Genomic DNA, 26,239 nt, shown 5'->3' on the forward strand with positions numbered 1-26,239 from the left:
TTCTCCAGGATGGAGTGGGAGCCCAGCACTGCTCTTGTCAGAAATCAGGGTTTCTTTCATGGTTGACATTCAAAAGCAAAAGATTGCGGGAACCCATGAAGGGTGGCATTTTCAATACATTTAATTTCACTGTCTTTTCATGGGATGTTACTGTTATTGATTATCCATATGTATCACACAATCATTTGTCAATAACACCAAATTGTCTGTTGTTCTAATGAGACACTGTATTGAGATGGGTTATAATTAATGAAATTATAAAATAATCAGATGATGAATAGAGAAAATTCTACTCCAAAGCATAACATTTATAGTACAGACATCTTTTTTAGTGCAGCACTGCAATAATGCGAAGAAGTAATATTGCATTCTGCTATCTTGTTCAGCAGCAGCAGTCAGAGTGCTTGAGAGATTTGTGATTTTCCCTAACTGCCTCAAATAACCCAACTCTTCTCGCTGTAAAGAAAAGAAATCTGAGCTATCACTACTATTCTGGTATGAAAACATCAGTAAGAACTGGATTATTCTGGATACATGTTTGAGGCTAGCCATTTCCGATCTCTGTATATTTCTCTTGTTTTTTTCTACAGGATATCTTGTGTATTTTGGGTAAGCTCATTTCATTGCCTTTGACATTTATTTGCTACAGCTGATCAGCCTCTAAAATTAAGGTCCTATTTTCTTATTACTGCTAAAACCATAGGGAGCCCAGCAGAATACAGGCAAACGTTGCTGAGGGTTCTCTTCCAGAAAATGCCTTTCAGTACTCATATTTACTTCAGTTACCATCAGTGAACATTTTTTATAGTTTTAGTTATAGAAACTGAGGTCATTAGATCACATCAGCAGATCTGTTTGATTTAACAGAAAGGCACAAATGCTGTATTCACAGTAGCTACAGCTGGTACTGACAGGTTGAGGACAACCAAAACATAGCACAGAAGATGATGGATCCCTACAGGAGTGTGCCTGTTGTTGGCCACACATTCCTAGCTGCGGCAAAAATCCTTTCTCTGCCCGCAGGTTGTTTTTCTTTGTAGCTGGTTTAGACAGTGATGTTTCCAAGTTCAAGGTTAGGTTTTTGTTGTGTGCTCATAACTACCACCTTTGAGCTGCTCTGGAAACCCCATCAGCTTTTCTTCTTCTTTTTAAGCCCTTGATGCATTGTGCTGTGTCTGTTGATCTGTAATGAAAGGAAACCATAAATTTAAAATTGCTCTGAACGCAGCTACGTTTGCACATCATCTGTATGTGTACATCTTATTAGGGCAATGCAATTAGCAGGGAATAAGATAAGTCTCAGGTTAAATGGCAACTACATAGACTCTAATAATGGCCAGCAGTTAATCTGTGTAAAACAGCTTTCCACTGTAACACAAACAAAGTTTCAGTAAAGACAAGCAGCATCATTTAGGTTGTCGTTAATGCCACAACTATTATAAGCAGGATTTTTTCTATGATAAGCTCTGCAATTAAAGACTATATTTACAGCAATTATGCAATTAGAAGAATGTTATTTTCTGCATGTTTACTATGATGTAGATGTACGCCTAGTCCAAAGTATGCAATTAAGTGCCTCATAAGAATTGTTTCTTTTTGTCTTACATTTCTGGCTTGCTGTTTTCCTTCTGTAAAAGCTTGCCATTAACACCATGCCTTATCACAGCTAATCTCTGGGAAGACGTGCCTATGCAGAGGTGAAGGTAAAAATATCTCTTATCTGTGCTGTGAACTAGTTCTAGGACTGAACCACTGAAGTGATTTTTCAGAACTAAAAATAAACTTCTGTTGAGCACAACTCTGTACATTTCCGCAATAACTGGAGTGAGCCGTTTCTTGACAAGATGATTTTCTCAAAATAAAAGTTATCGATGCCAAACAAGGAAACAGTGAACCCAAAAGATATTTCTGTTACTGAAAGATTGCAATGATAAAGATAAGGGAGATGATGTTTCAAATCACAATGATGTTTCAAATCACAACAGTCCTTTTAATCTTATATCCTATTTTTTATGGGATTTTTCCAAGAATAGTGTAACACACCTGCAGTGGGTAATTGAAGAAACCAAACCAAAACAAAATCTTTATATCTTTTGGATATTTCCTCGAGAAAGGAATTAATATCTTGTCTCATGCATTCTCATTCAACCTAATTTATTTTTAACGTTGCTAAGTGCTTGAGCTCCATAGTATAATTTCTGCAACAGCACAATTTGTCTCTTACTTATTTGTGTCATAAAATACATTATTTTAACATTCGCTCAAGTGTTTTTGTATGATCAATATCATTTTTCTATTATTTTTAATGAAAAACATAATAAAGAACATTTGCCTGATCTGTGTTTAATTTCTTATTCACTAGAACTTAAATTTCACTTTATTTTCCTAGTGACAGAAGCCCTGACAAAACTATAAAACTATGAAAGTGATCTCAATAAAATGTACTGTAATAACATTGTTTAAACTAAATGCATAACATGAACACCTCTCTTTTAAAAAGAAGGGGGTTTTTACTTTTTTAAATTCCAAAAAATATCCAGCTTCACACAATTTGCTTATAAATGAATTTGTGACCTAATTCTTAGCTACCTGCGGATGCATAAAACCATATTGTGTCGCCAGTTCAGCGTGAAGTGGTTAAGACTGAGACCAGAGGTGTTGGTATACATGGAAACTGATGCCTGCGTACCTTCTGATATTTCCACAAGGCTCAAAAGGGAAACACCCCTACAACAGAAGAAAAATGGGGGTTTCATTTACTCCCTTGGTGACCACAGTGAATTTTGTTCTGTTGTACTGTGGAGGGAGCAGAAAAGCAGTTTGTTACCACCATATATCTCACCACGTTGACAGCTAGCCAAATTGCCTGTGCTCTAAGGGGAAAGAGGTGACACACCACCCTTTCCCCCTCCCCTGGGTTGGCTCCTCACCAGTTTGGTCTCCAGCCCAAAATGCAGGGTTAACACTAGCATTGTCATTGCAGCTTTCCTGCTTGCTCAAAGAGCTCTTGGCCTCGAAGCCTTGTGCAAAGGCTGGGAGTGAGATGGCACAGGTGCTGCTCCAGACAAGAAGTGAAGTAGGAGAGGTTCACTCCTGCACCACTGCAAAATCCTCTGAGAAGCTGTCCTACTTGGATTAAGGACGTAGAAGTTAGGGATTCATGAGTTCTGCTGTGGTTGAAAGCATCTCTGCAAAGCTTATTTGAATCCTATCCCGAATGATCTGTGAGGTCATAAAATAGAGTATTGACTAGCAGTGCTATACCGCTGTCAGAACTTCCATTCTCTTTAAGAGTTCAGTGTTCATGTACTAATTTTACCTTGTGATATCAAAAGCAGTCAAGTCTCTGACATTCTTTGACCATGTCAAGATATCAGATTTGCAACAGGTTCAAATTCAAAAGGATCAGTTGATTTCTCCAGGTTTCTAAGGTAGGTGGAGTAGGCATATATTTTATGGGTAGCTTTTATGAATGAAACATTAAACGAAGAACGTGACTTCTCCATCTCAAGAATGATCATTACATGGTCCATTTCGCACAGGCTGATCTTTGCCCAGTATCGTTCAAAATCCTGCCTCAGCACACTCACTACAATGACAGAAACAACTTCCTACAATATTCATAATGTTAAGTGTTATTATCAATGGCACATATTATCCTTGGTTTTCAATCTGTCTGTAGCCTGTGGACCTGGAGCTGCTCCTTGCTATCATCGCTTGGGCTTCTGAAGATGCGAGATCACCACATGGTGCAGTGATCACTGAGGGAGAAAACACCTCGTTTTCGGGAAATTGCTTCCGCTGTACAGAAAAAAGGCCCTAGTCACAAGTGAGTGGAAATCAGAGAATGAGTAACAACAGAAGTGAACCGCAGATATGTCAATAGAGAGCAGACCATAACATTCTTGTCAGCTTGTATTTGCCTTTTAACATTTTAGCGTGTTGTTTATGAATGCAGGGAATGGAGGTGGAAAGGAGATTTGACAAGTACCATACCTCAGCAGAGTACAGTCCACCAGTATATGAAATCCGATGTCTTCATCATCCCTAAAGGGCTTTTTGTTATGACTAACGAGTAATACATTTCTCACAGGTGACAGAAAAGACACAAGGCTAAAGAGGAATTTCAATGATTAAGATCTGACCTGAAAAATGGGTGTAGGGTTCATATTTCAAACATAGACATCGGCATGGAAAAAAGGAATAAGAACATGATGAGAAGGAAAAACAACGCTGGAGTCAAGGCTGGCATTGCTCGTGGAACAGATGGGCGAGGTGGCAGAGGAAAAAAGAGAGGATCAAGGCTGGCTGTTACAGTCTAAAGCAAAAAACCAATACATTTGAATTAGCTGTGCTCCGCAGAGGGAACGGGGATGCTAAAATCAAAATAACAAGAGAGAAAAGAAAGATTCTGTTGGCGATGCTTTGGAAAACCAGATGGAAATCAGGCAAGGAAGGAGACAGAAAGCAAGAAGAGAGGTAGAAGGTAGGCAGGAAAAAACTAGGACAGGAATAAGAAATTTATTCCTTGGGATTGAGACAAAGCAATGGAAGTTAGTTTTGTTGTTGGAAGAAAAGGGAAGATATTGCCAGACAAGAATCATGGATTTAGCATGCACAGCCTAATCTGGAAGTGTTCCTTTTATCTTTCTCTGGAGCCTTAATAATGTAATTTGCTATAATCTCAGTAGAATAAATTGAAGTAATCGATAGGAGATTTTCCATGCACGTGGATAGTTCAGCTTATATCTAAGTGCTTTTATCAGCAAAATAAATGTAATGGTTCTTGCAAATAGCAAGAATGCAAGTAGCTCAGATAAATATAGTAAATCCCAATTCACTATAAATTCCCCACAACGGTTAGCTAAACTAGTAACAAACCACACTGTGGCAGCTACTATACAGCAAAGGGAACTTAAAGTTGTACGATTATCACTAATTATTTTACATTAGTTATACCACGGGGTAGTGATGTTGCTTTTTTCACCATCAGAATCAAAGAAGCATAAGTTTTTCCTCGGTGCGTGTCATCCCCGGGTATATGTACTGTTAATGGGAACAGTATGTGTTTGCTAATCAGGAGAGGAAGCAGAATGAGCACAGGAGATCAGGATGTACTTTTTATTTTTAAAAAGACTCTTGAGATCCAGAATGAACATATGGGACTAAACAATTTAAGAAAGATTTGGAACTGAAAACTTTCATTTGTATTTCTTCTTTATTTACACTGACAGGTATTTGCAGAAGTTCTGCAGATTTCAAAAATCCAAAGTCAACAATCTTTTTGAAGGGAAGAATTTCTTGACCGGCCATAGAATCAAAGGATTCGTACATCCGTGCAGCATTTTTGCATCCTACAAAATCTGCATATTTTAGAAGGTTTTTTTTCTAATGAAGAGAAATAATGACAATAAGTCTGGATATAAAACCCAAATATTGATGGCATATAAGGCCAGAAGGGACCACTACAAGCATTTAGTCTGAGCTCTTGCCAAGGGCCATCTCAGAATTTAACTTTTTCAACAAAGATTTTTAGAAAAGAATCTGATTTTAACAGAGCGTTTTCCAGGGCTGGGGAATTCACTACAATGCTCAACATGTGATTGCCACGGTCGATGACACATTACTAAATCAGCAAAACAAAAGATAAACTTTATTTCTAATCTGAATACGATTAATATCAGCATTCAGATACTGGGGGTTTAACTGCATCCTTCTCCTCAGCTGCTTTATATTATCAAAATTACTTTCCTGGAGCATGTACTCCATGCCATTAAGTAATTCCTGAATTATCATTTTGATAAGTGTATGGAGTGACTGCTGAACGTTTCTGAGTGCAAGGCAAAAATTACCAGTTCTTCAGTCATTTCCAAGTTCCTTTCCATGTCTCCTGTGCACCTGCCCAAACATATGAACATTTGGTTGAATTGCAGCCACTGTCTCAACCAGAATTGTGCCAGGATGAGTCGCTGAGGAAATGTATTCCTGATAAACTCGTATTTATTTCTGATTAGCCCATATATTAGCCCTTTTTAGCTCCCTCACCAGCTTCTACCTTATGTTCAGAATATCATCCATTAGAACCTATTAAATCAAATGCAGCCATGGTTGAATCTGCATTCTTTTCAATAAGTAGCAAATCTCTCCTGGACTTCTATGGAATCAGGATTAAGCACTTGGCCTTTTTAGGGGTTTGATATCTTATTATTTGATATCTGGCCTTCTGTCATCTGTCATTGTTTTCATTATTATTGCACTGCTATGTTCCTCTCAACAAGTGATGGATGTGTATTATTAACAGTCCCCCCGTTGATGCTTTGTTCAGATTCTCAACTAATGCATTTTTATATGAGCTTTTATCATGGATTTAGAAGACTGCGTATAGGAATATAATCTTCTGTTTTTAAGATTACGGTCCTCTTGTTAGATTCTTTTCCTTTTCTTGGGAAAAAAGTATTGAATGTGGTTCCCACTAATGTAGTCTGATTTTTTTACGCACAGTGTTAATGAGTATGTCTATTATTAGTACACGGTCATAAATTACTATCACCTATAAATTTCTTTTTTCTCCTTTGCCTGCTTGCGTCTTTTCAGTTAGCATAGGACTATTATAAAAAATAGAGACTTGAAGAAGTCCTTATTTCATTATCACCGTTTTCCCCCTGTTATTAAATTCTGAATAAACTGTTTTCTTGCTGATTCACTAGCCCACGATGTCCTTTTGTACTCCTCTCGTCTCATCTCAACAACTTACTCATCTCAGTGGAAATCTTTTACTTTTCTCTGGCACACCAACAGCAGAATACGGCCACATAATTTGACATTTTTTTCTGCACGTTCTGACACAATGATACAAATCTGGAATATTACATGCACATACATACACACACACATTGTATGTAATGTGTACGTATACCTACTCACAATTCTGTAACGGAAAAATATGCATTAGAAGATCAGCAGCCAGGGTGGAATCAGTTGTAATTGCCATGGAAGTCGTTATTAACTCACCACAAATAGTCTGTACAAGCCCCCAGTTGTAACTGGCAATTAACTTCTTCGGGTCACTTTAATTTTACCTACCTGCTGTGCTGTGTTCTGCTGGTCTTTAACTTGGAAGGTGTCGCAAACGTGACACTCTGATGACAGAAAGTGGGTTCAGGACCTTCATCTATAAACTGTTTGATTCAGGTAAGGTTGCTCCTTGTGTAGTGCCCACTACAGTGGGATCCAAACTTAATTTAGCATTTATCCACAGTTTAGTATAAACAGTAAAATAGCATTTTACTGTCTAACCAGATGAAATGTGCCTCACAATGAATTATTCTTACTGTATCTGACAAAGGTCTTGATGTGCATGTGGAATAGCACTGTTCTCTGTGACACAAAAAACCCACCTAAAACAAACCAACCAAAAAAACCAGTTTAGAGATTTGAATCCTTTCCATAACTGTAAAGACAATTATTTCAAAAAGTGGAATTCTTCTAGATTCCATTGTTATATTTTGCATCGTCTTAATCCTTTTTATATTTTAGTTCATTGTGCAGATGTAACACATATTGGCAAACAGGATTTTTTGTTTTATTATAGAATATAAAATAAAGTACAATCTTCAGACTGAGATCTTTGTTGCATTTTAACTTCAGTTGATATACATAAGGAGATTTTTCAGACCTGGGTAGAAAAAGTGTATGTTTATTACTTATCTGTGCTCCTGTTAGAGATTGGCAACATTGCACTGAAGTATTTATTGAAGGTAAATGCTGGTACATCTCATTGTGCAAGGTGCAGTGAGGACTACCTGAATGCAAGCTTTCCTCTGATATCTTAATCTATCCACTGTCACAGTGACACTGTTTGCTCCTTGCACAGAATTCAGTGGTGGGCTTTACCGTGGAGCACAAAACCTGTCTGCAGACGGGACCAGGCTGGGGGAGAGGGCGAGGAAGGGCTGTAGTCACTCTGCCATCCCACCCAAATAACACCGTAGCGTCCGTAAGCTCAGAATGCAAAGCTCGCTCTCTTTTTCTTTTTCAGGCTCGTTTTGTGGTAAGAGAGAGATGATGACACAGGTACAGACAGAAGCTAGTACAGAATTTCCTGGTGAAATGACTCAAATGAAACTAAACTCGTCACGAATCAGTGATGGGTAAAGGGCCTCAAACTTCCTACTTGCTATGTGTTCAGGGTATGTGCTTATATTGACATCTGAGCATCTGCACCTTCGAGACCCTTTGTCTCTGGAAAGGAGAATTAAGACAATTTAATATTTGGAAACAAAAAAAAAAGGAAACGCAGTGCAAGATCAGTATCCTTTCCTACATGGTATGCCCCGTCTTTATTAACAAAAAGAAAACATTAAAAAAAATTTACCTGCAAATGATCATTTAATAGCAAATTTGTTGTCACAGTCACAGTCTTGCTACATGGCTGCTTCTTCTATAAGATATCGGTGTGCCTGCCTGTGTGCCCATGTGTGTGTGAGTGTGGTGCATAGCAACAGACTTTGTGCCAAGCTGAAAAATGTTAAATTTAGCTTGCATTAAATAATATAGTTGGAACCCATCTTGAAAAAAAAGATAATAATCCCCACTATACACGAAAATGAAATATCTGTGTAGGTTTAAACCTTCCTGCCTATTAACTCTTCTGTTTTGGTTATGGCAGTTAAAAATATGCTTTTCAGGTATGCCTGGAAGGTACACCTGACACCTGAAATTTGGGTACATCCAAATGTCATCCTAATGAGGACTAGTGAAATTTTAATAAATAAATAAATAAACCTGAAAAAAAGTAGGCGTTTGGGTTTTGCGGGGCTTTTTTGTGCCTTTTTTTTTTTTTATTTCTACTTTCCATGCAAACTAACATCTCCCGCTGTCACGGAGAAGAAACCGGCGTGTGACCGACTCGTTTCTCTGATTTTTTTATCCGTTTCGAGCAGCCGAACGGCGAGGAACTCCGCACCCTGCGCGGACCGGCGCGTCCCTCCGGGGGGCGACCTTCGGGCCGGGGTACCCCGCCTCACGGACGCTCTTTCGGGGGGCCAGGCGGGGTGGATGGCGGGGGAGAGGTGGGAATAACCCCTCGCCCTGGAGGCAGCGGGGTCGGGACGGGACACGGCGGTGACCCCAACGGCGCTCCCGCCGGCCCCTGCCAGCCGCCGCGCCGCTGTCCGCGGTGCTGAAGGCTGGCGGTGGCCCTCGCGGCGGCGGCGCGCGAAGGGGCGGGGCGAGGCGGCGAAGGGGGGCGGGAGGGGCGCGCTCCCGCCGGCCGCGCCGCTCGCGCAGGCGCGCCGCCGCCGCCGCTTCGCCGGCTGCGTCGCCCGGCCGTTGAGCGCGAGCGAGCGCGTGTGAGGGCAGGGCTGGGCGGCGGGCGCGCTCAGGCGGCGGGAGCACAGCGGCGCCGTCGCTGTTGTCGTCGTCGTCGTCCCCGTCGTCCCCGTCGTCGTTCGTCCCCCTCCTCCCACCTTCATTTCCGGAGCCGGGACGAGGATTGGAGCGGCGGCAGCGGCTCCTCCTGCGCCCGCCGAGGGGCCGTTTTCGTTTCTTCCCCGCCGTGGTTGGGTTGCCCCCGCCGGCCGGTCGAGGATCTAATTTGCTGAGGAGCGCGCTCGGCGGCGGCGGAGAAGGAGGAGGAAGAAGAAGGAGGAAAGGGCTGTTTCCGTGGCTTTGTGGATGCTCTACTTTTCCTGGAAATGCAAAAGATTATGCATATTTCTGTCTTCCTGGCTCCCGCGTTGTGGGGACTGATCTGGGGGGTCGCTTCTAACAGCATACAGATCGGTAGGTGCCCTCCTGCCGGCGGACATCGCGCTCCTCCCGACGGCTCTCCCGTCCCTCGTCCCCTCCGGCATTCCCCTCGTGTCGCCGGGGAGCCCGGCCCCGCCGCGGTACCCACCCGCCGCTCCCCTCCAGCAGCCGCGTCCCCTGGCCTTCCCCCCTCCCGGGCTCTACCGCGGCGGCCGGGGACGGGACGGGACCCGCTGTCGGGATCGCTCCGGCATCCCTACCGGCACCCCCGCCCAGCCCAGCCCCGGCGGCGGGAAGGGAGCCGGCCGCGGCGCTTCCCTGCCCGCCTGATGCGTGTGCGTGTGTGTGTGTGTATTTCCCTGCAGGGGGACTGTTCCCGAGGGGCGCCGATCAGGAGTACAGCGCGTTTCGGGTAGGGATGGTTCAGTTCTCCACCTCGGAGTTCAGGCTGACGCCCCACATCGACAACCTGGAGGTGGCCAACAGCTTCGCCGTCACCAACGCCTGTGAGTAAGGGGTGCCGCCGACACAGCCTGCCCCGGGCGCCTGCGCACTCCGCGGAGCGGGGGGTGGTGGTGCGGTGTGTGTGTGTGCGCGGTGCGGTAATGGGGGGGGGGGGGCGGAAGGCGCTGAGCCGCGGGAGCGCCCGTCCCCGGGGTCTCCGTGCGCCTCCCCCGCCCTGGCCGAGGTTTAAAATGGTTCCCGTCGCCCGGTTCTCCCCGCGCCTTACATAAGGCGGCTGCGGAGCCTTCTCCTTAACCGGTGGCAGACGCCGAGGGGGCGCGAAGCGGAGCGGGGTGGCTGCGGGGGGGCGATCAGCCATTTTACGCCGCGCTGCGGGCTTCATCTCCCTGGTGGGTTCCCGGTGGGGGGGTGGTCCCCGGGGCCTGCCCGCTCGCCCGCCGACGGGCGAGGGCTGGCCGCCAAAGGCGCGGGGGCGGCGGGGACCCGCCGCCCCCGCGCCTTTGGCGGCCAGCCCTCGCCCGTCGGCGGGCAGCCGGTGGGGCTCTGCCTTGACTCCGCCTCCGGTGAGGCCGGTCCCGGTCCCACGCGTGTCGCGGAGCACATGCATCGTTCGGGGAGGCGATGGGGAAGGCGAAGAGAGGAGCCCTTGCATGGGGAAGGGGGGTGTCCCGCAGCCATGTCTGCTTCTGCCTGCCCTTCCCGCAGCGAGGAGGGGTTTTGGGCCGCCCCGCTGTCCGGCCTGAGGTGCCCCGTTGCTGGTGAAACCGGTGGCCCGGCAGCGGTGGGGTCAGCGAGGAGGAGGTAGCCCAGCCCGCTCTGGTGCCGTGCTGGCCGCTCCCTCCCAGCTGCGGCTCATCGGCCGCCCGGCGTTTCCCCGTCCCTCCCGGGGACAAGCCGTAAGGGACACTGAATCTGAAGATGAGCAGTCAGCGAGAGCAATTTCCCTCCGTTGGCGACCTTTTCGGTTTTCTTTTTTTTGGTTTTTAGCCGCGTTGTGGTAGGTGCGGTGGTGCTGACGAGGGGCGTCTCGGCACAGAGGCTGGGGTAGGTGGTGCAAGAGCGCAAGCCACGGAGCTCTTTCAGTGGCATGTGTGAGGATGGGAGGGTGTAGCACACGTAGCTGAAGTCAGAAAAGGTCAGAGCACGTAACCAGCCACAGGCTGGTTTGAGGCTGCGTTGCCAATCTTTGCAAGCTGCTGGGGGAGTTCTTCCTTTATTAGGTAATGCGGGTTTCCAGCAACCAGAACTGCTTGTGGTTAGTATTTGCAGTATATGTTACTAGAACTGTCGGTGAAGTAAGGTGTTGTGTAGTGGTCTACATGGCATTCTGTGAAAATGTGGTGGGTCTTTCTTTGTTTCTCAGTTTTGAGAAGTCAATGAAATCCTGAAAATAATTTGTGTGAAACGCCAGAATATTTTTTTTTTCCTACTGGTACTAGAGATAAGTATAGCCACCTGGTCTTTGAGAAGGTAAAGGATACGTATTTTTCTCCAACCCCATCAAGTTTTTTCTCAGTGTTTGTGTCATGCACCTGCCTTGTTCTTGAGCTTAACTCTCTTCCTTGGAGAACACAATACTCAGATGACATGTGTAGGCTGTAGACTGCAGTGACGGACTTTTGAGACTTCCACCAGAAGGGAGATGCTATCCACATTTCAGGTTTCCCTTTGCCTGAAGCTTGTCCAAGGCTTCCATTTTCAAGCAGATTGAAGAGCACCAAATTAACATGTGAATATGTACTTGCCTTTTCATCACCTCAGTCACCACTGATGGTTTAGTCAAGTCATCTTGTCAATTGGAGTTAATTGACTAGTGAAACATATGCTAAAAATATGTATAGTGTTTCCTTGATTACCTTCCAAGAAAGGTTTGATTGGAGAATGAGGAGTTCCAAAGACAAATATTTGCCATATAAAAAGCAGAATTTAGCAGTCGATTGCAGAGCACTTCGTGCAGAAATGGTTAAGGATAATCCATCTTTTTTTGTCCCCTTTATGCTTGTTCTCATTTGAAATATTGAAAAATCGGCAGTTTGGGGTTTTGTGGTGGTTTTTTTTTCAGAGTAGCTTACAAAGAACCTACGTCCAAAACCAGCACTATCACCAGTTAAACAATGCAGGTGTAAAAGAAGGTCACAGAAAAGTGGGATAATATGAAACTGAAAATGGTTCAGTATTCACCCAGGTATTTCACTCCAGCAAGGTAATTTTCCTTCGCAGAAACGTAATGGCAGGCTTATACCATCATAGAAGTAATGACCTTTTTCTGCCCAGAGAATACCACATAAATTTTCTAAAATCAACAACTGAAACATTTCAACTTCCAATTTAAAAACCACAAACCAGCCTGTTCTCAGGCTGCAGAAGCTCTGGGCAATGGTGTGGGAAGAGCGGTGTGTGGCCGCGCGCCCCAGCCTGTGTGACCCTCCCGCTGCGCAGGAGCTAGAGGAAAATGGGGGCATACAATTCCATCTGCGTTAAAAACAAACAAAAAACCCACAGTTAAACTATCTAAAGGAATCTTCAAACTTATTATCAGCACTTGCTCAGAGTTTGTTGATGGGGCAAACAGGTTTTAGATGAACGAGTTGTATTACTGGTACTACTTTTAAATTAGGTTCCTAAAATTCCAGGTGACCAGAATATGTGTGTAGCAGAGGAGAAATGGAGAGTCTGAGTAGCTAGCCTTAACTCGCATAATATATCCACAACAAATAGTCATTTTAGGTTGTTGGACTGTTGCAAGTCTTGTGCAAAGCTGTGTTGACAGGTCATCAGGAGTAGCTGTTGGAATCTAATTGCAGTTTGACACCTTGCAAGTCGGTGTCACTAGGAGGCTTAATGGTTTTGATTGAGAGATGGTGCAGTCTTTCTTCAGACTGATGGCACGATAAAGAGAAATGTTCACTGCCATCACTACTGTTACAGCCCTCAAGAGAAGTGGGATAGACTTAGCCCTCTTTGAGAATTCTTGGTGATTCAGAGGATTACAGCCTAGCTGGTAAAGGCAAATGTTAATAAAGTGGTTCACTCTAACAGGGACCAGCTGGGGCAGAGGTACAGCACTGCAGGTAATTCATGGGGTGGAATTGGAAGGCATCCAAACCACTGGACTTTATTGTCCTTCAGCACAGTGTAATTGAGTTTGGTCTAACTGGAGAAGTGCTGACCATCAGCGACATCAGATTTTCCCTTCAAAACAAGAAAAGAGGAAAACTGGTGAAGATGAAGTCCTTTCCTCTTAAATCCACCAACCCAAACAGGGATAGCTGCATTATGTACTCACGTATTTTTTTCACTGGAAGGATACTGGAGTCACCTAAAGAGAGGTTTCCTATGGAGTACTATAAAACCTTCATAACTGTAACAAGTTTTTCATATAGTAGTTTCAGCACAGAGGTAATACATGCACGATCTTGCCTGCTGGCTCAAGAGCTAGTGTTGAGCTTTTCTGTTTTAAATCAAGTCTTACAGCTCTGCAGGGATCACTGCACCATGACATTATGGCAAGGGGATGCTGATTCATGCATAAAGCTTAGATCCTTTCATTATATCTTCAACCAGCAGTTTTGGAAACCTATGAATATCTAGCATGTTGCAACTTGGGAGTCATGGCAGAGGTTTTTCCAGCCATTTTGGAATATAATGCTATAGATTGCATTCTTAAAGAAATAGCATTCAGCATACTGCTGGCAAAATGATTAAAGAATAATAAAAAAAAAATCCTGTAGTGGTAAAGATGTGAGAAATTTAGATGCATTTATTTGAATTAAAATTACTGTGGACCAAGCCCAAATATATTTCACAATAAATGATTAGAACCAATTTTGAAGGAAAGGAGGAATTTGTGAAATGCTTATGTTTCAGTTCATTCGTATTCCTGGTCCTTCTCATTTCCTTTTCACTACAAAATACTTCTCAGGCTTGGTGAGCAGATGTGAAATAGGTTCTGTACCCTCTTGTAATTAAAATGGACAAGATTAGATGGGTTTCGGGTAGTAAAATGATACAATGAAACCAGGATGTAGCCTACGATAGGAACTCTGATGCTTTTGCTACTCTCAAAACATTTCTCCCCTCAAAATCAAGCCCTGTAGCAAACTTTAAACCTTAATCTACTCCTGAGAGTTATTTGTAAAGAAACCTGGGGTATTTATTGTGTGACAGTGCTGTCCCTGCTGTGCATCTTTGCTCCTGGCTCACAGGGCATTTTCACAGAGCCGTGATCCAGAATGTGGGCAGATAAAATACGACGGTTTTGGCTTGGCTACTTGACTTTTCAGATTTTTATTATGTGATCATTGCATTAATTTTGTCCATATATCTGAAATAAAACTTTACCATGCAGTTTTGAATATAGTATGGATATATATTTTACTCTTATAAAGCTTAAAGTGAGTTATATTTAATAGCAGTTTGTGAGTAGCATATCAATCAAGCCTTAAACATACCAACCAAGCTTTTAAATCAACGAATATTATCAGTCGGTCTCTTCAATATATTCATATGTTTACATATGCCTTTATTTATATTTAAGATATGAGAATGTAATACCTTTTTTCTCTTTATGCTAATGAAATGCTTTAATTTACACCGACTTTGATAGGACTATTGACTGCACATAGCTGGGGACGTACTAAACTCCTTGCGTACATAAGACTTATTGTACTGTCCAGCGTGTGTTACAGACCCTAAACCAAGGGCCACTGCATTAAGTGATACCGTTACTGCCAATTTCTTTAGTTCTTTTATCAAGCTTCTCGTGATTAAAATATTTTTGAGAACTAAGGCATGTTTAACAGCTAAATAATTCTTTTTGAACAGTTGATAATTACTAGGGAAGTATGTAATAACTGGGAATATGTTATTAGTTTGAAAATGCATTAAAAAGGTAAAGACTATTCTATTACTGTTATGTAAAAAAATTAAGATAATCAGCATAATTAATTTATCAGGCATCTTCTGTGAAAACATGATTAAATTCTAAAAAAAATATTTGCTCAAGGAAAATAAAATTTTAAATTAACGATTCTCTAATATGTGCTGGTAGAACTAATGTTTAGGAAATTAAAAGGAGGAAGTAACCTGCAGTAAACATAAACGTGTGCATATATGTATGTGTGCATACGCACATGTATAGAAGTATGTATGTATGTACATTTAAATATAGCGAACAATAGTTTATTTTAAATGTCACATAAATAAAAATTAGGACATTGGTTAAACCCTACAATTAATTTTCTGGAGAGGATTATCTCAGAGTTCTTACTAGTAAGATGATTTATCACTTTAAGTCGGTGTTCTCACCCCTGTGAACTGAGTGCATGAATTACCGATTTTTTATATTGAAGGTTCGTGCTCATATTCTGGAACCAACATCACTGCAACTGAAGACAAGGAATGTCAGGTCAGACTGAAAATAACACTGAAAAGATACCTGAATAGGTAAAACATTTAGTTGCATATATCAAACTCTTTCCATATGTATATGTGAGTGGGCTTCTCATATGACAGTTAACTGGAACTTTCATTTCTGAAATGAACAAGATTTTTCCATTATTTTGTAACTGATCATTGCATTTATCAGAATATTAGTATAGTGGCATCTACTTTTAGAAGACTGTGGACAGGGGATTAATTCCTTTTGCCATTTAGATTTCTGAAAAGGTATAGGGCAAAAGCCTGCATATTTTAATACAAAACATGTAAGCTTGTGGAACATCATTATTATTTTGTCTTGAAACCGTAATGTTTTCCTTTAATAAGTTCATAAAAAAACGCCAAAACTGCATTGACTACAAGTACATATTAGATGTAACCTTGTTAAACCTGAAAAAAGGCTTTGATTTAAATGGATAAGTCCTTCCAATAATGAATTCTTTATGGATAAACAATAAGGAGTGAATAAAAGCATCAGGCAAACATAGTGAATGTAAACCAGATCAACAGTAGGGAGTAAAACCAGGCTTTAAATAACCACATGTTGAAGAAATTCATATTGCACCTTCTAAAATCAGTAACTGTGCTTAAAATATTGCTATTGTATTTATTTGCGTGCAGTTACAGAGTGGTATAGATGTCTTTTGAAACACTATTTACTTTTCTTTGTCTATCTGTATCTAAGCCTGCCATAGAACATTTTTGATTTTTTCTAATGCAACACTGCTATGGCCCCTCGTTTAATCTTTGATTAAATTGATTAAATTTCATTAATCAAAAAAGATTTGATTACTCTTTTTTTTTTTTTTTTTTTCTTTTCCATTGTTTTAAGACAGATTCTCAACTCAGGCAGTTTATGGGGAGGTTACTTTTTTCCCCCTAAAATTCCCATTTGGGAAATTAACATAGAGAGTTAACATTTCTGTCCTGAATCTGATCTAATATACAGATACTTAATGGCTAGTTGCTTTATGAGAGTGTAAAAAAAAAAATTACAAGAAAAAGATATTAATTATGATTCTGCAACAAGGTGTGGTTCAGCTACAGCTACTACTGTCTCCCACCACCTGCTCCCAAACCTGACTCAGAGAAATTAATAGGATTTTTTTGAGGGTTGAAATGTTACATGCTGTTCAACTAAAGGTGATGGAATCGAGCACAAGAAATGTCTTATTTCAGCTCTGTTATACTATTTTATTTGATATCAGAGGAAGGATATTCAGGTCTGTATTCATTCACTTAAATCAGCGTGGGATTGCTTTGTGTGCTTGGGGTGCTGGGTCTGTAACTGAATTACCAATCGCTTCAACTAGTCCATGAATGACTTACTGGGCTTTATTGCACATGAAAATGATGTCTTCATTACTTAACTACAGAAGGTAAATGTGCTTGCATTTCACTGCTGAAAAGAAAGAGTACTGTGCTATTTGTGTTTTAAAATGGACATTTTTTTTTCAAATTATTTTTTCCAATGGACAAGAGTAGGACAAAATTCTGTAAAACGTTCGTATTGGCCCTGACTCATAAATGCATACTCACACAAGTGGTAGAAGAGTTTCAGAGCTCAATAAGGGCCAGTAGCTAATTATATGAAATGTTCAAAATAGATATATGAACACATGCTTGCTGTGCTATTCCACCTATTCAGTTTAATCTCAATTTCAGGTAGTTAATATTGCATTGATTTGATGCTGCAATTTTTCAGGTTGCTGTGCTTAAGACTGTCATACCACTTTACTTTATAGTCAGTATAAATGTGTTTAAAAGTTTAAAAACATGACTTGGGGTGGAAAAGAAGCCTCTGTTTATTGCAGATGGAGTGAACTGATTTTTCTTTCTCACACTATGAAAACTAAAAATAACATATTCTTTTTAAGCACTTGATGTGATAGAGAAGCAGCAATCTGTTAGGTAACGTGGAGATCTTATCATCATCTATACGGAGAAGACTGTTTTCAGAGATCATGTCAGCAACAGGGCTGGAGAGCTCTGCAGAACAGTTCTGCAACTGCTTTGCAGCCTGGAGAAAGGATTTGTTTTATTTTCTTTGGTTTTCTGCTCTTTATGGATGTATGTGGTAGTTGTAGGACTCTGGTCTATATCCATAAAATGAAAAGGCTAATGTGGTTTACCATTCCATGTAATGTGGGTCTAAAATATTTCAATGTGTGGCATTCCCTTGTATATGTGTAAGCTATCTCTGAATGTCTGCAGATGTATGCTGATGAAATAGACCATACAGCTCTGAGCAAGTCAGAGTAATTTGTTCAATAATCTCATAAATCTTTGAAATCGAGGATGTTGAGGATTAGCTTGCTCAAAATGTTCCTCCCTAATAGTAGTTCTGAGTTGTTTTTGACAAAATGTCTTCCAAGCCAAAATGCTGATTTTTTTTTTTTCTCTTTGTTTTTCCTTCATATGAATTTGGGAAATTCCATAACACTTTAATAGTACAGTCTCAGAGGGAGTGATGGGTACAAATGTGGGGTCCTGCAAGCAGCAAAACTTTCCTACATGATTGTGCCCTGTGCAGATGTGCTGATATCAGGGATTTTATTCCAGGTGTGATATTTGGAAAGCAAGGTAAATAATTTGTGGGGCTAGTGCATGCCAAGCTAATACTTACATAAGCTACAGCAACGTTACTTATAGCAGAAGCAGGACTGATCCACACCGGATTTACAGGGAGTGGTTAGGAGAATCATCCAGGATTTAGCCCAATTATTTCCTATCTTGTCCATGTTAGACAGAAGACCTGAATTTAACCCTTTGTCTTTGACTTCCCAGTTGAATGCCCTTAGTGCTGCACCATTTTTGTTTTGGCATCGGTCTCCCTTTCCGTCTGTCACTCTTCTTCATTTTTTCTGCCTTGATTAATTTTCAGTGGAAAAAATGTCAGTAATCTTACTTTTGTCCTGATGCAGGAAGGGGGAAAAGTAACTTTTAGGTTTTGGAAGCAGGAAGACAATTTCTTGCCCTTTTTTGTTGTTATTATTGTTTTTATGTGTGTTAATTTATGTGTTATTATTTTGTTATTATTTTTTATTATGATAAAGGAAAACAAAGACAGTGTTAGGAAAATTCATTTATATTATTTAAATAATTGCTCAATCAACAAATATTAATTGACCAGATTTATACATAGCTTTAAACTTTTGAAGTCATTTTAAATGAACACTTGGAAACATAATCATATAATTTTATTATATTTAAAGACTGGATGGATTTGAGGGATCAGGAAATAGATGAAAATATGAGTCACTATAAATTGCAGTATAAGTGTGTTTTAATTTCACTCACAGCCTTACATCTGGCCCATTTTAAGGTGCTTTCATTTGGTGAGAGTGGATCATGCTGAAATTCTGAAAAGTTATGACTGGAAAGTCATTCAGTCCTTTTACTGACAATTCCTAAAAAGTGCTAAAATGTTTGAGCATCTATTGGACCTACAGAATATTTTTTTCAAACTTTACAGAACGTGCTTATATATGACCCTCTTGTTTTTTTGTTGTTTCTTTTTTTTTTTTTAGTATTGCACATATTTCTTGAGTGCTTTGTCAGGATTCAGTATGGAAACTTTAGAGAAATTATTAGACCATTTCAATTTAGTATAAATATGTGAATAGAACTGTTAGCTTAGCTAAAAAAGGAAAGATTTGGTCTGTGTTTCTGTAGATGAAGAGGAAAAACATAATGCTTGCTCCCTTCCTTTGCTGGCATTTGATCATGGATGTTATTCTTTGGTAAAATGTTTGCATAAATTTGAAATTTTCATTTTTTTCTTAACTCCTTTTTCACTTGTAGGAAAATGCATTTTTGGCTTGACTTTATAGAACTCAGTAGTGAACTTCTGCTATAGAAGTAAGCAAGCATCTGTGAGCAGCAAATATTGAACTTTTAGCAAGTGGAGCACTTAATGTTTCCTTGAGCTTATCTCCTCACTTCTATTTCAATATGATAAAAAGAGAATATATTCTTCAATGTCTGAATTTCTGGAGGCACTTTAAATTCACTGGCAGTTAATACACCTGAAGACCCAGTTTGTGATACTCACGCTATCCTGTGTGACCTCGAAGTACAGCTCCAGACAATGTGAGTGTCCTCTAAGTCCTGTAGCACGTCTGGCAGCCTATGGGGATGCCTCAGATACTCCAGTGTCTAAAGTAAGCGCTTGGTACATGTACTTAGTAACCTGAATAATTTCCTGAGTTTCATGAGAAAAAAGCATGTCTGTAAAGACCCAAACAACTTTTAGGAACTCTGACATTTTTGTAGGCTGTTAAGTACTGTTGCAATTAGTTCGTGTTTGTAGTAGAAAGTGTGGATCATACTAAGTCATGACTTAGTCATTCCGAATAAATACAGACTTTCAAGGGTAGTATAAGCCTATTCCAACACATTGAAGAGCCTCCGCTGTTACTACACTGTATTGGGTTTGCGTGGCAAGGTTTTGGTAGCAGGGGGGCTACCGGGGTGGCTTCTGTGAGAAGCTGATAGAAGCTTCCCCCGTGTCTGATAGAGCCAATGCCAGCCAGCTCCAGGATGGACCTGCTGATGGCCAAGGCTCAGCCCATCATCAGTGGTGGTAGCACCTCTGTGAGAACGTATTTAAGAAGCGGGGGCAGGGGGGGAAACTGTTGGAGAGCAGCCAGGAGAGAGGAGTGAGACAAACAACTCTGTAGACACCAAGGTCAGTGAAGACGGAGGGCGAGGAGAAGCTCCAGGCACCAGAGCAGAGATTCCCCTGTAGCCTGTGGTGAAGCCCCTGGTGAGGCAGCCTGTCCCCCTGCTGCCCGTGGAGGTTAATGGTGGAGCAGATACCCACCTGCAGCCCCTGGAGGAACCTGTGCCGGAGCAGGTGGAGGCCCAAAGGAGGCTGTGATCCCGTGGAGAGGCCCGCGCTGGAGCAGGCTCCTGTCAGGACCCGTGGACCCGTGAAGGGAGGTTTGCTGGCAGGACTTGTGGTCATGTGGGGGACCCACGCTGGAGCAGTCTGTTCCTGAAGGACTGCACCCCGTTGGAAGGAACCCCACACTGGAGTAGGGGAAGAGTGTGAGTTACGCTGACGTCTAATTGGCAATAAAGTTCCCCAAGTCGAGTCTGTTTTGCCTATGACGGTAATAGCTGAGTGATCTCCCTGTCCTTATCTTGACCCATGAGCTTTTTGTTCTATTTTCTCTCCCCTGTCCAGCTGAGGACGGGAGTGATAGATAGAGTGGCCTTGGTGGGCACCTGGCATCCAACAGGGGTCAGCCCACCACATAGACACCTGCTTTTGCTGTTAGTTTTGTCCTTCTGGAGATGCAAAGAATGGTTCGCTTCATTTTAGTATTTTTGTTTTCCTTTCTGTATGGAACCGTTTCTGAATTCCTTTTGAACCATCAATACAGTGGTTCAGTCAGCGTTGCGGCTCCTAGCATTACTTCCCATTTTTTGGTAGGCAGAATCGCGATTTCTGGTGCCTGTGTTTCTGGCTTTATCTTGCTCTCCAGGAAATTGCAGTCTTCAATTTTTGCAACATTTCATTGTTACATGACATCTTGAGATGTATATGTTGCGGCTTTTAGAAGCCGTTTTCCAAACTAATTATCAACTGCCTTAAAAATCAGATGTATTAGAAAAAAAAGTTCACTTGCTGTGCTTCCTCTCTTCATATAGTTGATATATTTCAACAATGTAGATCTAATTTTGAAGGTTTTTTTTTTCTTTCCTTGTTCTGTTCTCATAGTGCTTAAAACAGTTCTCCAAGTGTTGCTACTACAGTGTTGTTAAAAAGACTGTGAAAGTAATTGTGCTAATTATTTAATTTTGACACACTGGTATTTCTGTAGCAAGAAATTTGTGCCTTTAAAATTAGGTTTCTTATTTACTAAATGTTGCTTGAAACTTCCTGAGGAAGCTAGCAATGTTTGCAGGAACATGGTTAACCTAGTCATGCCACTACAGATTGCTTACCAATGGTGAGATTAGTTTTGTGCACTGCAATTTAACTATCTTTGGTTTTGGTCTGGTTTTTTTTTTCCCCATAAAGAAGAACTCTGCTTTTCTTCTGTAGGCTTCCTTTTCCTCCTTTAATTTCCGACAACCAGTTAAGTATACCAAAAGCATCCATTTCAGGAACCCTAGTCTGTCTCATTAGAATTTTCTGCTTTCTGTGTTGAAGTTTATTAGGAACACCTTGCTCAGTTGACTGATTTGTTTAGGACACAGATCCGTTGGGTGATAGTGACATAAGTGATGGATGTAAAGTGGGTTTTTTTGTTTGCTTGCTTGTTTGTTTTTCTGAATGCTTTCTGTATTAGAACTCAAGAGATCTCATCTCACTCCAAAGCAGCTTCCTAAATGTGCATGACAGAGCAAAGGAGAGACTGTATAACTTGACAAGCCAGCAAGAGGTGTACCTCACTGTGACTATGCTGTAGGAGAGGGGAAAAAAAGTCTCATGCAGTTCAGATCTGTCCTATGCATCCTCCACGCTTTTAACCTCCAGGCTAGATGTGCATATTGCAGTTTACGTTGCTTCTGATATTTCTGGGAATTCCTCGTTCTGTAACCCTTGACAGCTTTATATACTCGGTGTGAGTCCTTCCTAGCTGTGGTGACGTCTCCGATTCTCTTCCATAAAGTAGGCCCATGCAGGCCAGTCCCTAAAGTGATTTGGAAACTATGGTGCATGACACTGTCTTGTGTACAAACTGGGAACTTGCAAGAGTCCAGGACGGAGCAAAGCTGGAGGCACCTGTGTTACCCAAACTGAGTGGTGAGAACTAGATATTTAACAATGAAATGGGCACCTAATGGAAAAGACATTAAGTCAGCCTAAGGAACAGAAAGGTGCTATTTTGAAGCTTGTAACTGAAACTATCAAACTAAAACTGTTCTCTTCTCTTCTTCGGTGACTGACCGCAGCTCTGAGGCAAAAGAAGGGGGATTAATGGCCAGAAGCTACTTTCTCAGCTATAATGAGTCTAAACACTCTAGTTGCATGGTGCTCTGGATGCTGTGCAGATCTTCCACGTTGCAGGTGGAATAGCCCAGTGGTATAGAAAGAAGTGAGAGACTCTGGGAGCTCAGAGCATGGCAGAAAAGAGGAGCTGACTTTTTGCCTTATCTTTATGCAACACAGTTGGGACCAGGGCAAGAAGGCTATTTTTTTACACGTGAAAAGGGAAGCAGTTATACGATCAGGTCTGTTTTTCTCTGGGATGTACTAACTTCAAGGTTTCTCATTATATTGAAGTTCTTCATCTTATCTTGTACTAGTAGACCTATATTTTTGAACCTGATATTGTAACAGAAAATTCGTCTTTTGGCCTTCCGTAGGGATTGCAATGAGTTTTTTGGATGAGTTCGTTATTATCCTGAAGTTACAGTTTGTATTTTATACTGTATATTTTAGGTGGTAGAAGTTAATGCTGTTTGTATTTTAAGCTGCACTGGTCATGAGCAACATGGTACTTGCTCTTCCCATGGGTCTAGTTGCTTCGTTGTTTCTGGATAAAATTCAGGGTAGGGAGTTTAATCTATAGAGTTCTGTGTATGTTTAGTTCTGGCTATGTGGATAGAGATTTCTTCTTGTTTAGCTGCTGTGGCAGCTACATTCACGGACACTTAAGCTAATAGACACGAGGTTTAAAGATTAGGATGCTGTTGACAGGATGTTTTCCAAGAAGGATGCTCAACTTTCTATGTGCTTTTCATGATCTGTCAGACAATCTGTTTCATCCAAAGTATTTGCTGAAGGAGCTGATTGGAAAAGAGAAGAGGAGTTATTTTTAGGAATGATATTTTCTTTTTGGTCATCAGAAAAAATAAGATGAGCTTGTTTATTTCTGTATAATCTTCGTGCAGGGAATGATTAATTCATATCATGCTCCATTTCTATGAAGGGAAAAGTAGGAGATGGCAATAAAGCACTCAGTTTTTTTTGTTTTTGTCCACCCTTTTTTTCCTGAATTACTGTGCACAAAGAATGAAGTTCCATTTAGGGTAAAGTGCATAAGGAAAATATGTTCCTATCACCTTTTAGAGGCATATTATATGTGCTATATATGCTATATACTATGCTGATTTTTCATTTCATGTGTAGAAACAGGAAGCAAAATTTCAAGGAAAGGTGATCTTAGAAACAAATAAAACACTTGTCAAGATCTGAATTATTGATACGCAGCAGGAAAAGTGAACAATTTAAACCTGGAAGTCAGAATAATAGCATGAATAACTAGTGATATTCTGTTGAATAACAAACAAGTGCATCAAGAGAAAAATGAACAGAACAGCTTTGTTCTGGTGTATCTGTACCTTTTTACAGGCAATGAAATAAGTGATCACAAAATTTTATGCAGCCCTCAGGAACAGGTTTGCAAGATTTTCCTTCAAAATCTCTATTCGGTTGAGGTAACTCACTCCGACAGCTACTATAGGGCTGAATCCTGAAAGTTTCAGGGTGCTTAGCATGCCAGCAACAGTTATTTGGAATTGCTAAAGCTCAAGAGGGATACTGTTCACAGGATTTGTACCAGCCTTCCCCATGCGTTTGACTACAGTTCATCCCAGTTTAGCTCACCCACATAATTATGAAAAAGAGAATATACAGAAAACATTTTGTGTTTTAAATTAAGAATAAACATTACAGAGAGTTCACACATGGCTGAATTAAATGGCGAGTTTTGCATTTTTAAATTACTACGACTGATGACAGGTAGAGGCTGGAGTTCTAATCCTGTCGTGATACTGACTGGGTACTAGTACACATTACAATTCTTTTTTCTTTTGCATGTCTGGATTTCCTTCCGACACAGAAGGGTGTTTTTGAAGGGACAGTCAGTGCTCTGTCACCCCACCAAATGTCAGCAGGAGCTCTCATCCAGACCAGAGGTGCTCCATGGGACTCCTGGGTGTGCTGACCACAGGTAGTCACAGCTGAGCAGAACATACAGCCCTTATTAAGCCATTTGCTTAGGTAGCAATACTACTACTCAATGATTAACTCGGAATGCACCAATTGACTGGCCTAAATAAACTATAATTAGTAAAAAAAAAAAATATAATTAGGAATTCTGGCAATTTTCAAGATGGAAATTCCTTTGAACCATTTCTCGTTCTTCAACACAAATATTCTTCTGGAGATTGTTTGAAAACATGACTTAATCAAGAGAAATCTTCTTGAACAGAGTAGGCTAACGTGAAGGTCTGCCTATGCACTTTTCTCTGTCTTTAAAGTTATTCCTTTTCAGATTCAATGTTTGGCTCTTTAGCCATACATATTCTCTCCTAGTGAATGTCATGGAAGTTTTCTTTTTTTGAGAAATGGTTAATTTTAATCACATCTAGCTGTAATTCATTATAAGCTGTAATTCATTATAAGCTGTAATTAAATCTTTCAAAGGAATAGTTTCAATTAAATCGTCAGTATTGTGGATGAGTTTTCTGGTAATATGGCTGGTAGCAGTTATTGATTCTTCTAAAAATGTAATACCTTGATAGTATTTCTTTCAATATTTTAACTTCTTTTCACGAACTCTTTGACAACAAATGAAACAAAACAAAATGTCTCTTCAGAAAATATGCATGTGTACCATCTTGTGGTGGTGATAATCTACCATTTTTTGAGATTCCCATAGTATACAGGATGGTTATTTGTTCACCCTTTGTGCAGAGTCTAGAAAATGTGGACAAGAAGGATTTTGTATTTTTCTTTCAATAACAATTGAAGCTCATGATGTAGTGGTTTGTTTTTCTTAAATTTCAAATTTCATGTTCTGAAACTTGGAAGATTATTCTCATTGAGCAGAAGCTTAACTCCCTGTCAGTTGTTTTGTAGACTAAAAACTAGACGGGAGGAGAGAGCTCTTCCCCTCCCTAGCATAACCTTAGACATGCTTCTAGTAGGCAAAGTCTACAGGTGATTGGGTCTTAAAAGTAGGGACATTTGTCAGTTTAAAAAAATTTAAAAATGTATATGTACAGTCTGAAGGGATTGAGGATATTTATTGTAACTCTTGTATGTTTGGAGTCTTCCAAAACGGAAGTTATTTTTAAAAGTGTAAGAATAAGACAAACAATTAAACTTGAAAATATTTGTGAAGTAATTTTTTCAATGGCATATTAAGGAGTGTGTTATAAAACAACACGTGATGTTGATTAAACAAGTCATAGTGACTGGACGTGGTATAAAGTTTTCATGAGTAATCATTTAGGACTATCTGATTAGCAGGAGTGATTTCACCTTTAACTAAACTTTCTAACTGCTTATTTTGTAACTTGCAAGTAGTCTTCTCTGACTGCTGGTAATGCCTTATAATGTGCTATCATCTGGTGGGCTTATAGCCTTAGTGACATAGCTGTACTGGCACTACGGGTTTTGATCTGTGCCAGTTAGCTACAGCCAATGTCCAGGTGTGGTTTAGGGAAAGTGCAGGCCAGGAGCTGTTGGCAATAGGCAATCTGGAGTTGGCCACCTTGTTTTTAAGTGAAGATTGATTAGGTGTTTGTATGTGAGTTGCCCAGCCAGTGGCATGGGGATGGTGAATGTGTAGGGCCTCATCCTGTTTGCTGTATCACTATTGTATTCACTATTTTGGGA

The 26,239-nt window shown here is 41.0% G+C and overlaps 1 protein-coding gene across 4 annotated transcripts in view; it reads left to right on the forward strand.

Moving 5' to 3' along the window:
• The first annotated feature begins 9,461 nt into the window (after positions 1 to 9,461).
• Positions 9,462 to 26,239, forward strand: part of GRIA2 (glutamate ionotropic receptor AMPA type subunit 2) — a 98,609-nt gene continuing 81,831 nt past the window's right edge. For 2 of the 4 annotated variants that reach the window (XM_063336430.1, XM_063336429.1), the window contains exons 1-2: positions 9,465 to 9,783; positions 10,116 to 10,256. In XM_063336430.1, coding sequence (XP_063192500.1) covers positions 9,696 to 9,783; positions 10,116 to 10,256 — 229 coding nt within the window. In that variant the 5' untranslated portion in view covers positions 9,465 to 9,695. Of the gene's footprint in view, positions 9,784 to 10,115; positions 10,257 to 26,239 lie in introns of all 4 variants that reach the window. The other 2 variants (XM_063336431.1, XR_010071289.1) reach the window with 2 other exon arrangements.

This window comes from Chroicocephalus ridibundus, chromosome 5 (assembly GCF_963924245.1).
Source record: "Chroicocephalus ridibundus chromosome 5, bChrRid1.1, whole genome shotgun sequence".
Classification (NCBI taxonomy): Eukaryota; Metazoa; Chordata; class Aves; order Charadriiformes; family Laridae; genus Chroicocephalus; species Chroicocephalus ridibundus.